Genomic DNA, 13,883 nt, shown 5'->3' with positions numbered 1-13,883 from the left:
GCACATCGTTTCTCACCGGGAGCCCTTTCCCTTTCCAGAGCCCTCTCCTTTTCTCTCTTCCAGCACAGGGAGAATCATATTTACTCAGAAAACCACAGTGTTGAACTCTAGCCCTTGGTTTCTTAGAGTTTCACTTTCTGAGAGAATTTTGCAGCTGGTTCCATCTACTCTTTCTGTTTCGTTTTTTTTCTTTTCTTTTTTGTTTGCTTGGCTTTTCTTCTCTTCAGCCCAAGCTGCTTTTCTCCCTGGGCTCACCCAGCACCCAGTATCAGCATCTATACCTCCACCACACTTCGCCATGCTGACCTTCTCCGTTCTTGGAAGACTCCCAGTTCATCAAATGTCCCACCATGTCCTCAGCAGACAAGGCTTAGAGGGCATTTGCTCAGTTTGTGTTGACTCCTTAAACTTTCAGCTGTGCTTTAGGAATACCCCCTCCTGGTGTAACTGCTTCCATTTGTATCAGCTTTACCTCTCATTTTATGTTTTGTTCATGTGGGTAGCAGGATGCCTGTGTTGAGAATAAGTGCCTATATGCTAATTATGCTCATTATGCTAATTGTGCTTATGTTTATGATCCATGTGTATTTTAAATTCTAAACTGCCCTTTCCTAGTGCTTAACATGTATCTGGGATATTATCCATTAACCCAAGTGACATATCTAAAGTAAGAGCAACCAGTGCTGAAGTCAAACTTTTCAAACACAAATTCAGGTTCCTTGGACAAGGAGAGAAATCCAGAAAATATTTGGGCTTAAGTGCTTGCTATATAGCAGGGACTGTTTCTAAGTTCTTTAACAAATGTTAGTTAAATCATAAAATACACTGAGGAAGATATTTTATTCTGCACTAGAACACAAAGAAGTAATTTACAATACTCAAGGACACACAGTGAATACACAATAAGGCCAGAATTGAAATGCAGGGCCCTGTCTCCAGAGTCCATAGCTCCTGAATGCTAACTCACCGATCAGAAGGCTGGGGAAGAGCTAGCTGAGGGTGAGCCCAGGGCTTCATGCAAGCTGAGCATGTGCTTTCCCTCCTCAGCTCCAAAACCAACAATTCACAAATTACTTTCTTTCAACTCTTCCTGCAGTCAGAAGAGAACTCAGATGAACAGGTTTTTGGGTTGTTTATGTTTGTTTGTTTTGTTTTGTACCAGTGTACTTTGTAGGGTCCAATATATGTAGTTTTTGTAACTCCAAACATTTTCTGGAGTCATATCTTCATTTAAAAGAGATAAGCTTCGGGGTGGTGGTGGCGCACGCCTTTAATCCCAGCACTTGGGAGGCAGAGGCAGGCAGATTTCTGAGTTTGAGGCCAGCCTGGTCTACAAAGTGAGTTCCAGGACAGCCAGGGCTACACAGAGAAACCCTATCTCAAAAAAACCAAAAAAGTAATATATATATATATAAATAAAAGAGATAAGCTTTGGACTCTAACACCTCAAAGTTCAACACAACACCTTCACCTTCCACCTAAGTGTTGAGAGCAAACTTGCTCAAAAAGTACCTGGACATGACTGTAATATTTTCAATTTCAGAATCTTGTTAGAATTCTTCATAAAATTCTTAGACAGTCAAATCACATTGGATGAAAATTTGCTTTTAAGACTTGTGAGCTTGTTGGGTTTCATATATGTCACATGTAGAAAGAATCAGGATTTCTCTTTTCCTCTCAGGAGTCAAGACTTGCTACACCAAAGCTCAGCAAATGCATAGGCAGTGTTCTGGCCCTGGTCTTTGTGTCTTGGCAAGTTTTCATTATGTTTCTGGTTTTCCTAATCTCTAAATTTGTGTTTGCAAGCAGCACATGCCTTTCCATTCTTTGGCCAGTTTAATCCCTCTTTAAGTCATCTAGTTTCCTTCAAACGTGGGGTTTACTGTGAGCTCGTACAGGCGCAGATCCCGTGTTGCATCAGCTCCTTTGTGTGACTAGAGCTCTATTTTCAGTGAAGCCCCACTTCTGTGCCAAGCACTGTGCTAGGAAAGAAACAATGAAGCAAATAAGACTGAGGGATGTGGTGGAGAGATGGCTAGCAGTTAAGACCAAACAAATACTACTCTTGGACCAGAGTACTCAAGTTCAGTTCCCAGCATCCACACTGGGGAGCTTACCAACTGCCTAAAACTCCAGGAAGATCAAAGGCCAGAGGCATCCACAGGCATCTGCACCACTCGCATGCACAAAACACACGCACGCACACACACTTTAAAAATAATAAAAAATAATAAATATTAAAAAGAAAAGATGAGTGGATTTCCTGACTTCAAACAGATCGTAGTTCAAGGCTTCCTGGTAACATCACGATGGGTCAGAGCCCTACTGCCAGACTGAGGACTCTCTAGGCCAGTCCTCTGAATTCAGTCACCACCTTAAAGAGCTCCCATAAATCAGTGCTCACCTGCCGGGTCTGCATCGCTTTCCACTAGCTCAGGATTATCCTGTCGTTGGCCTCATGTTATTTATTCTTTATCACACAGCTGGGATCTGTAGCCCAGTCCTTTTGGGTATTATCCTATCTATGTATAAGGACGTTGAAGCTCAAAGTGGTCATAGAAATAGCAGGACCTTTAATTTGTATATCATGTTACCGGTTTCACAATCCTTTTAAGACATATGTATGACCTCATAGCAGCTACAGTAATCTGGCATAAGTCAGATCAGACTCCTCTCCTGCTTAAATCCCTCCAATAGCCTCAGCCCCACTCAGAATGAAAGCACGCGCCTTTCTTCTCTGATCTCATTTGCTCCGTCTTCCGACTCTATTTACTGTAATCCAGATGGCCTTCCTCTGGTGCTACAAGCAATGGTCCTGTTCCACCTTACAGAAGGTTCTTCCGTGAGCACTGTCTAAAGCACCCCTTCCTCCCGACAAGCTCCTGCCCAGCACTCTCTTCTTGGCTCCTATTATCACCAAGATTATTCTTACTTGTTTGTTTACTTACTGTTAGTCTCCTGAAGTGACTACACTGGAAATCAGTCGTGGTCCACCTGCCCCTAGTCTGCTTAGCATTTATCAGGTGGTTAATAAATGTTGAATGATAAGTTAAAGCATTTGAAAAATGCCTCAATAGTTTTAAAATGAAATCCTCTTTCTACTCTATTTTTTAAAAATATTCTCCCTAGATAATTTCACATATTTCTGTAGTTTATTATACAATCTTAATAACTCCCCAACAATTCAGATCTTCATTTCTGAGATGATCATCTCAAAGGTGTATTTAACCTTTATTTGCCTAGTTAATTTTAACTTCTATAATCAAACACACACTTTTTTAAAAATTAGTTCTTTGAGAGTTCAGTCCAATGTGTTTTAATCATAGTCACTCTTTCCACAACTCCTCTCAAATCCACCCACCTTTCCTATCCATCCAACTTAGTTTCCTGTTTTTCTAAACCCACCAAAACCACTTAGTGGTGCTCAAATATTCTAGGATGTATGTTCTTCCGCTGGGGCACTATCAAAATCGCTAAGGGCCACAATCACAGAGGAATCTGTCTCTCTTTCCTAGAAGTTAACAGTTGCCAATAGCTCCACAACTAGGGGTAGAACCTTGTATGTAAATTCTATTTCCTTGCTGAGATATTGTCTGACTTGGGCTTGCACAGGTCTCATACAGACTGTTGCACACACTGTTAGTTCATATGTATAGCAGTCTATAAGATGATTCCGTGTAGTTGTATACCACCTTTGACCTTTGATTCGTTCCCCTCTACCCTTCTGCAGTGATCCCTGAGCCTTGGGGAAAGGGAGATGTGGTATGTATGCTCCTTCTAGAGCATTCTACAGTCTCTTGTCTCTGTGTCTCTGTCAGTGTGGGTCACTGTGTTAATGAAATATGGGTTGAGAAATATATTGATCCATGGGTATAATGATATCATTTGGCAATAGTTTAATACTGTGTTCATCTAGCAGCTTAATAGTAATAACTTCGCTGAGGCCTATGAGCTAACTCTAGGTAGTCTCTTGGCCTGATAATTGTGCCAAGTATGGGCTGTTTTATCTTGTGAAAATATGAGACAGTGGTTGGTTACTCCCTGTTGTTCATGCCACTTTTACACCATGTCTTTCTAAACCAGTTATTGTTGTAATGACCAAGCCCACTCAGTCAGTCAATAGGTTCTCCAGCGCAGGAGCAAGGATCGAAAAGAAAGAGACAATTAGACAATACTGCAGCATGACCCCAGTCAATTCGAAGACTGAAGGCAGGTTTATTTTTTCCCAGTCCACTTTTAAACCATTTTAACTACAAGCAAGCAATAAGGACAAACAGTACAATAAACACAGATAGTCAAGTATCCAGCAAGGCTATAAGCAGTCCCGTGATCACTCCAGTGATTGGCTGTTTCTAAGGGCTTGTCAAGATGGCCAAAATATCTGAGCCTACCTCCTTGTCCAAGCCCAAAATCAGATTCTTGACTGAAGCCTACTTCTTTTGTTCCACCCTAAAATTAAGATTCCTGCCTGAACTTACTTCCCTGGTTTAGCCTAAAATTAGATTTCTGCCTGAGATTACTTCTTTGTCATGGCCTTATGTGAGATTCCTGCCTGAAGCCCATTTCCTTGTCTTTGGCCAATGTCAGTTTCCTGCCAAAGCTCCCCATATTGTAATGTATGGGACTCAACAGGTTGTAATCAAAGACAGTCTTAAACACTAAGTGTTCCGAGCCACGGTATGCATTCGTATTATAAAATACTAATGCATTTTAATATATTATTTTTCAAACCCATGCCTTTAAAGTTAATGAAGGATTTTAAGTCCAAGAAAATGATTGCTGAAGTCAAAGCTAGTTTGTGATTCATATCAGAATTCTTAGGGTACATTCTACATTATGGTTTTTTGCATGTCTGGATACCACCTCTTCTTTTGCTAATTATATAAATACGTATATGTGAGATGTGTGTGTGTGTGTGTGTGTGTGTGAGAGAGAGAGAGAGAGAGAGAGAGAGAGGCAGAGAGAGACAGAGAGAGAGAGAGACAGAGAGAGACAGAGTGGTATAGTATATATTAGATAAACATATTATTTCTTCATTGCACATGGAGAAACAATTCCCATACCATAACATTTATCCTTTGAAAATATGAAAGTCACCGGGCAGTGGTGGCACATGCCTTTAATCCCAGCACTTGGGAGACAGAGACAGGTGGATTTCTGAATTCAAGGCAGCCTGGTCTACAGAGTGAGTTCCAGGACAGCCAGGGCTATACAGAGAAACCCTGTCTCAAAGAAGAGAGAAAGAAAGAAAGAAAGAAAGAAAGAAAGAAAGAAAGAAAGAAAGAAAGAAAGAAAGAAAGAAAGAGAGAAAGAAAGAGAGAGAGAGAGAAAATATGAAAGTCATCAAGTCTAGTATATTCATAAAATTTTTAAATAATTGCCACTTTTTAATTTTTATACATATTCAAGACTAACAAAGAAACCTCATGCTCATTAGTTAGCCACTCCCTTTTGTCTCCTACCTCAAACTTCCTCCTCTTTATCAACTCTGTGAAACTATTAATTTACTTTGTACCTCTATGCACTTTTCTAGAACATAATCTAGATTTTTTTAAATAAATGGATTCATATAATACATGACCATTTATGTTGGTTTTTTTTCCACTTAGCATGTTTTCAGAGCTTATCTCTAAGGACAAAGTTAAATTATGAATTGCCTGAAAGCCAACGGTTAAAAAGAAAAGAAAAGAAAAATACAAGTACATTCTTCAGCTTTAATTAGTTATAAAGGAAGTACATTTATAGATATAGTGTATTTTAAGGAATTATAAATATAGTCTTCAGCTTCACTATATGATTATTTTTTAATCAACTGTTTCTCCCCCTTTCTTATTTTTATGATTTCTAATTCTCTTTGAGAGACTCCCTCTGAGCAGTGTTATAAAGAGTGAGAGCAATGGTAATGAAAGCCACATGGTATTGGAACAGAGACGGACAGGTCAATTGGTGACAGAGAATTGAGACCCAGAAATAAACCCATACACCTACAGACACTTGATCTTTGACAAAGAACCCAAGACCATACAGTGGAAAAAGGAAAGCATCTCCAACAAATGGTTCTGGTCTAACTGGCGGTCTGCATGTAGAAGAATGCAAATTGGTCCATTCTTACCCCCTTGTACAAAGCTCAATTCTAAGTGGATCAAGGACCTCTACATAAAACCAGATACACCGAAACTAATAGAAAAGAAAGTGGGAAATAGCCTCAAATGCAGTGGCACTGGGGAAATTTTCTTGAACAGAACCCCAATAGCTCAGATTCTAAGATCAACAATTGATAAATGGGACCTCATGAAATTGAAAAGCTTCTGTAAGGCAAAGGACACTGTTAATAGGACTAAATGAGAACCAACAGATTGGGAAAACATCTACACTAACCCTACCTCTGATAGAAGGCTAATATCCAAAATATAGAAAGAACTCAAGAAGTTACACTCCAAAAGAACAAATAACCCAATTTAAAAATGGGGTACAAAGCTAAAGAGAATTCTCTACTGAGGGATCTTGAATGGCTAAGAAGCACTAAAAGAAATGTTCAACATCCTTAGTCATCAGGGAAATGCAAATCAAAATGACCCTAAGATTTCACCTTACACTAATCAGAATGGTTAAGATCAAAACCTCAGGTGACAACACATGTTGGCGAGGATGTAGAGAGAGAGGAACACTCCTCCGTTGCTGGTAGGATTGCAAACTGATATAACCACTCTGGAAATCAGTCTGATATTTCCTCAGAAAATCAGAAATAGCTCTACCTGAAGACACAGCTTCAACAGTCCTAAGCATATACCCAAAAGATGCCCCATCATAGCACAAGGACATGTGCTCCACTATGGTCATAACAGCCTTATTTGTAAAAATCAGAAGCTGGAAACAACCTAGATGACCCTCAACCAAAGAATGGATACAGAAAATGTTGGCGGAGTATTGTCTTATTTGTAGCAACACAGTCTGAACCCTTGCTTTGTGCTTGCTAAGCATCTGCTCGCTAACCTTTATCAACATGCCAATATGCTCTCCGCCATTAATTCTTGCTCTTCTATTCTTGGCTAGACTTGTTTCTTCTCTCTAACTTATATATATTAGTATAACTTTATTTCTGAAAAGCTCAGTAACTTTGCCAGTACCATTTTTGTGAGTTATAGAATACAAATTCTCTTTTAAATGGGAGTAAGACAGTTGTAAGAAGCTAAACCTAGAAAGAAATATAAAAAGGAATATGGTCACTTGATGTCTACCTATGAGTTTGGTCACATTTATAGATATGTTTCTCATATTGTATATTCATATACATTCATATAAATGCATCTACATATATTCTTCCTGGGAGTCCTAAGTAACCAAGAGCTGAACAATAGTATATTCCACCTCAGCTTACAGCAGAACTTCTCATCAGTTCACAAAACATCTTGGTTATGTTTTGTCTATTTTCTTTTTTGTGTCTTCATTATATGTTTGACATTTGTTCTTAAAAACATTTTTATTATTAATAAATGACTATATAAATCATATTTGTATTTTTAAATTTATATTGAATTTTGCCTCAAATGCTGCATAGAATTTCATACTATGCATTAAATGCGTTTTATATTTCAGTCCTAACTATGAACGTGACGTTTAGAAGTCTTTGTACTTTTCTCTTTAGAAACCTGAAGAATAATGGTTTTGGTGAACATGTCTAGGAGAGGAATTTGTGGGTATCTAAATGCACCATTTCTCTATCAACCTCCCTTGTGTATGCCAGCATCCTCCAGTCCTATTTCATAGTCTGGTCATTACAGCAGCGGCCAGAGCTTGATGCCAGTGAACACAGCAGGAACGTGATTTTCATTCCTTCTCTTGGGTGGCTCTTGACAGAAGCAACAGATATTTGGAACATAATCAGCTCTCAGAGCTACACATAAAACAAGGGGAAGGGTAACTTCTATAGACTGTTCTTCACCATCAAGAGGCAGAAACCAAGAGACATACTTCCCATTGTCACTTTGAGGGACCATTGGACAGCTTTGAGAAGGGATATATACACTTCTACCTAAAAGTTCCTATGAGATTGAGTTTAGGTTGTCGGCATTGGTTGCCAGTTTGAAACCATACCCTCCTATTGTCTTTTCCCCTTTTCCCTATTTTAGTCTTGTAGCTCACTATTGCTGCTAGTGGGTGTTATTCCCTCAAATGAGCTACAGACAAGCCCATGACTCAGAATGTGCTTTCAGAAGCTACTAGTATTACCCACTACAAGAACCGCCAGATCGCTCTCCAGCGTATCTGCACCCTGATCAGAATAGTTTGGCCAGCCTCCAACTTGCAGAACAGAGACTGGGTAATTTCAGAACTTCAGAGGGACACATTTTAACAAGGCTTCGCCTCTGCATAGAAGGCACACAGCTGTAGTTCTTTGTGTAGAATCTGACACATGGGTCAGGGACTTTTCTTTTTATATTTACTTGAGTTACATGCCATGCTCATTATACAACAGTTCCCTAGAAGAATTTTTTTCTCTCCTACTCCTGGTTCACGACTTCTGATACATAGACCATGTGCATTATCATAAAAGTTCTGTAACATGACCCTGAAAAGCATTATAGAAACGTAATGTGGTTGTTCGTTTCCGGTGAAGAATGTTGCTTCCCTAAAGTCATCTAACACTCTAGAATATGCATTTGTTCTATCACACCATCACTTGGCTTTAAATAAGGGAAAAAGTGGTGAACATGAATGCTTTTGTGTGTGTGTGGCAACTCACTCTAGCCACTACAGTAGACTGCCTCTTTCTCTCTTTTCATGGATTTCCTATCAAAGGAAAGCAACAGATACATCTTCATGAAGTAAAGCACAAACTGTGACCACTTGGGAGCAGGGAATGAGAGACACTTCCTTTGGGGAGTGATGGTGCTTCTCATTTGGGAATAGCTTTTAAAATCTCATCTATCCTCTTCTGCTTTTGTTGTGGGAACAGGTGGTCAACACATACACTCCAGGAAAGAAGATTTGGCTGGAAGGCGTGGTGACCACCTCAGCTGGAGGCACAAACAATCTGTCGGATTCCTACGCTGCAGGATTCTTGTAAGTAATTGACATTTTCACTCTCAGGAACTTTTAGGAAAGGACAGTGAAATGGTAACACACTCACTACCCATTGCAAAGCAAAGAGCATTTCCAGTGGAAAGTTTCTATCTATTCATTCATGAATGTATTTAACTGTACTTAGTCACTTCTTCACTACTAACATTTTGTCAGACATGAGCAGCAGAGAACAGATGTCATCTTGAGTAAGTCCATAGTTCAACCCACCACAGAGTCAGCAGCCTACATTCTCCCTTCTCCATTTTACCATAGTTCTGGGAGTTGGGAAAAAACAGTCATGATTTTGTCCTCCAGAAACATGACTGGGAGAACTGGAATGACAGATGACTACATTGCAAAGAATAATTATGCTGTGATAATTCTTGGATGCATACTGGATCTACCAAGAGCTAAGCACTGTCTGAAATCCTTTGATACTTTGACTACCAATGAGATTGGTGCTACAGTTTTAGTGGTGAGCCAGTGAAACAGAGGCTAGTGTTGTCCTCATACATAGTACAACTAAAGAAGTTGGAAAGCAGAATTGAGGTAAGTTAGCCAAGAGATCTCATTTAGCTAGTGGCAGAGATCAGACTCAAACCCAGATGGCCTTCTCCAGAGTCCAGCCTTTTCCCCATGCAGTAGACCACTTCTTTCTGTTTCCCGTGGCCTTCCTATGAAAGAAAACTAGTGGGCTTTCAGAGGAATAAAAAACTCCCGAGTGGGATCATCCAAAGGGTTTTATAGGCAAGTGGGCATTTTGTGGGACATGTTAAGAGTGCCCTGACCTTCCCAGATGGAGAGTAGTAGAGCTGACAGTGAGGTACCTCAGGCTGAAGAAACAACACAGGAGAGGCACACAGAGGGACAGTGGGTAATACTGAGTAAAGCCTTCCTTCAGCAGAGAGGAATGAAGGCCGAGACTGTGAAGAGGGTTTACACCAGATGATGGGCAGCCTTGGAAACCATCTAAAGGGAATGCAGCCTTGGCCTGGTCGTCTACCAAGCCACTAAAGATATCGAAGAACAGATAATCGGATCAGTGTTTTAAAACTTAGACCTTGTCCATAGTATGCACAGGATCTTGGAAGGGATGAAAATATGAGTTTGAAGGCTATTGTAGTTGCCTGAAGAATGACTTGAGCCAGAAGCAGAGAGTTCTGCCTGGCTCTTAGTGTCATGCAGCCAGGACAAGCCTCACAACCAGAGACTAAGTATTTTTTCTGGTCCATTATGGTCCTTTGGCCCAGGCTTTCTGGCTGAGCGATGTACAAACTGTAGCTTCGCCCTCAGCTATGTGTTTTGCTACTAACAGCTGTTGCTAATTAGACAGATGCAGCTCCCCTCCATTGAGACATTAATACATTTGTGAAGAACAGGTCAGGCCAGCCAAGTAGATGGCATTTTCAGATGGAATGATGTTAAAGGTACGTGAAGATGACTGCTCAGGGTAATTCATGGTGTGACTTTGGATCTTCCGTGTTTGTAACCTCTAACTTTGTGTTTCACAGAGAAGTCCAATAAGCATGGTTCAAACGAATGAAATGGAGTGAATCAGCACTTAATGCAGTGTTACTAAGAGGCTTCTTTCATAATATACTCCCTGCTAGCTTGATATGACTCCTGTTACAAGGGGGAAAGCCAGGTTGGCAGTCAGTACTCAGGGGACCCCTTGGAATCAGCCCCGGAATGGCTTTTGCTCAGCTGTTGCCAAGTGATTCTGCTTTGAGGTCCAGTGAGCAGCCCAGTTGTGCTGAATGTTTTCCTGGCTATTCCGTGTAGGGAATGATGTAAAATGGAAAGTACCACAGACCTTCACAGGCGGCTGAAACACAGACATGCCTTAGCATGAACATCAGTCAAGTAGCTATAGATATCTACATGGAGCTGCAGATAAACATAGTTGTTGATAAGTGGGCTGTGGCTCAGATCACCAGCGCTTGGTTGGCAGAGATCAGATAGATCCAGTTCATTCTGCTCCTGGTCTTTCCTCTTACTGTCTTGTCGTCCATCCCATCTTAACCCCACTGGCAGCACACAGCAATGCACTGTGTTCTTGAAGTATACAAATTGTCTCCTAGAAAAATAATAGAGGTAGAGCATTCTAAGACGCTCAGGAGCATGTGAAAAAAATGGTGTTTCCCCAGGACTTTCCATATATCACATAACTGTGAGCTTCCTAGGGCACATGCAGATGCACACATGAATCAGAAGTCTACTACTGTGACTCAAGGAGAGTGCTACCTTGTCAACCTTCAATTTTTTGGAATACTGCAAAATCATCCTGATAGGCTGCCGTGTCTCCAGCATCTAGAGCATGCAACAATACAAGTGGTGAATAAGACACCTATGGAATGGGAGAGTAGATCCTTAACAAGTGAGCAATGGGATTACTTTACACAGCACCAAGAGACAGCCCTATGATGCCGTGTTGATGGTGGGGCCCATGCAGATACAATCTTGCATATATATCTCTTCTAGAAGATGAAACTCCATATTTGCCTTTATAGTTCAATATTAAATATAGACCGTGACATCTTTGTGCTTTATGAACATGGCTAGAGCTCTGGTTTAAGAGGCATTCACCCAGAGTTCTTACTGGAGTTCCACCATGGGGCATCTTTGGCAATCTGTCTGCTACTGTGCCTCAGGATTAGAGCAAGAGCTGAGCCTCTTATCCTGATTTCACAGGCTTGCCAAACTAATGAAAATAATAAAGGCAAGTAGCTTTGCCATGTGATGTTCTCAACGTAATTTCAATTCTCTGGGTCACAGTGTCCCAGTGTGAACAAAACTAGCAGAGCAAACGTTCTGCTCTATTGTACGCAGACTTAACTCCTGATTTAAAGCTTGTTTGTGTATGTTTTGCTCTGCTTTTGGGTTTGAATCTGCAGCTCTAATTGCCAGTAAATGTGTTCATTTCTATGAGAATAAAATAAAATTGTAAATGTAAAAAAAGATTTGAAAATGTGAACATTATTTAACCATAATATAAGAATTAGAAATGCTCTTTATTCCAGCAAGGAAAAAATTTAATTCTAGAAGTCATGGGTTTGGAGCCCCATATGGTTTCAGATTTGGGAAATCATAACTATGCATAATTTTTCCCATGTGCTAAATGGTGATTTTCAAAGTTTCTAGAATCTAATTTTATCCAGACAAATGTCAGCCTAAACAGTGCCGTACACCAACAGCGTGCCAGGAAGTGCTGTGAGTATAAGTTCAATGCGGTGTGATTGAGGGCCTAGGACTGACGGGGAGTGGTGGAGATCCATGGTATCACCACCCACCAGGCTGGCAGAGGGCACACACAGAAAGAGCTCTGTGAAGTTAGAAGGAGACACAGCAGACTTGGATGCCAGAGGTTAGCAGACAGCACTCACTTAGGAGATAGATGTGTGGTGAGAATCTTGGCAAACAGAAAGAAATGAGTTAGAGGAGGGCTGGTAGAAAGTGCTAAGCAGGAGTTAAAACGTGGGAAACAGCAGTATGAGAGGGCATGCTACACTGGCTCCTCAAAGAGTTCTGTGCAACTCAGACCTGTGGAGAAGGAGGTTTGAGGTAAAATGACGAGTGATGGTTTAGTAGTGGTAACGTAGAAAGCAATGACTGCCTAAACTGATGAATGAATTGAGTCTGTCAGATACAATGGCAGGGTCTGGGCATTTGGGAATGCCCTTCGAGGAGCATGCTGTGTAAACTAGGCACTCTGCATAGTCAGGATGAGAACATGGTCAGTGCAGGTTTCCCACTGCAGCACACATGTGAAGGTAATATGCTTAAACCCCTGAATAGTTAGTTGATCATGGTGTCAAGGAAGAACATCATTACATTGACTGTGACAGTGAAACATGAGGGGTCCAGACACCGAGGCAGGTTTGCACCGTGGCTGGATGCGTTGGCCATAGGCACATGCAGCTTAGTCCTGGGAAAAACTTGTGCTGTTACAGAGCAAGGAGGCTGAGGATCAAGGTGTGCTGTGAAGTCCTGAGCGTGCGAGTGCGCGAGTGTGGTGGGGGGGGGGGGGGGCAGGGAGGAGAACTGGGCATCTGTGTGCTGGCTGCATCCATTTGTTAGTATTCTAGAAGTAAAATATAAGCCATACGTTGTGATAATGCCATGACCATGAACAATTCATTTTATTCCCTTAGACTTCTTTTCCTGTAAAATAAGAGATTAACTGTGATAATCTTTGAGCTCTCGTACTTGTTTAGCACCTAAAACGATTTTCTCCTTTAAAGCAACAAGTAAAATTGGTGGTTCTGGTGACATTATTTGTGTGCTGTAGCTAATCTTCACAGTGCTTGTTAGATGCCATTTTAAAATGTGCTGATGTGGCTTTTTTTCTCTCTTTTTCTTTTAGATGGCTAAACACTTTAGGAATGTTGGCCAATCAGGGCATTGATGTCGTGATACGACATTCATTTTTCGACCACGGATACAACCATCTGGTGGACCAGAATTTTAACCCATTACCAGTAAGTGCTGGATAAAGATTCCCAATTCCTTTCCATATCATTTGGTTCTTTTGATCATGCCTTTTTCCACACTAGGAGATTTTTTTTCTTCTTTTGCTATTGGAAGTCTCTTTCATAAATCAGATGGAGCATTCTTGTCTTTGATTTCATGAACCATTCCATGGGCTTTTGGCTCCACCACCTCTCTTACACACAGCACCTACACAGACACACACATACATATATGTACATACATTTATATGTGTATAATGTATAAATTTATTACTATTACTTTAGCAAACTTTGTACAATTAAGATTCCACATCTACTTGTGGCCTGTTTGAACTCTGCTTGAGAGTGAAT

General features: G+C 40.7%; 1 protein-coding gene across 4 annotated transcripts in view; it reads left to right on the top strand.

Moving 5' to 3' along the window:
- Window positions 1-13,883, top strand: part of Hpse2 (heparanase 2) — a 601,936-nt gene that overhangs the window by 466,317 nt on the left and 121,736 nt on the right. For all 4 annotated transcript variants that reach the window (XM_006527214.4, XM_011247295.1, NM_001081257.2 and 1 more), the window contains 2 exons: window positions 8,957-9,063; window positions 13,427-13,541. In XM_006527214.4, coding sequence (XP_006527277.1) covers window positions 8,957-9,063; window positions 13,427-13,541 — 222 coding nt within the window. The remainder of the gene's footprint in view (window positions 1-8,956; window positions 9,064-13,426; window positions 13,542-13,883) is intronic.

This window comes from Mus musculus, chromosome 19, assembly GCF_000001635.26.
Source record: "Mus musculus strain C57BL/6J chromosome 19, GRCm38.p6 C57BL/6J".
NCBI lineage: Eukaryota > Metazoa > Chordata > Mammalia > Rodentia > Muridae > Mus > Mus musculus.
Note: the sequence above shows the minus strand (reverse complement) of the source record. Positions and strands in the feature narration are given on the sequence as shown.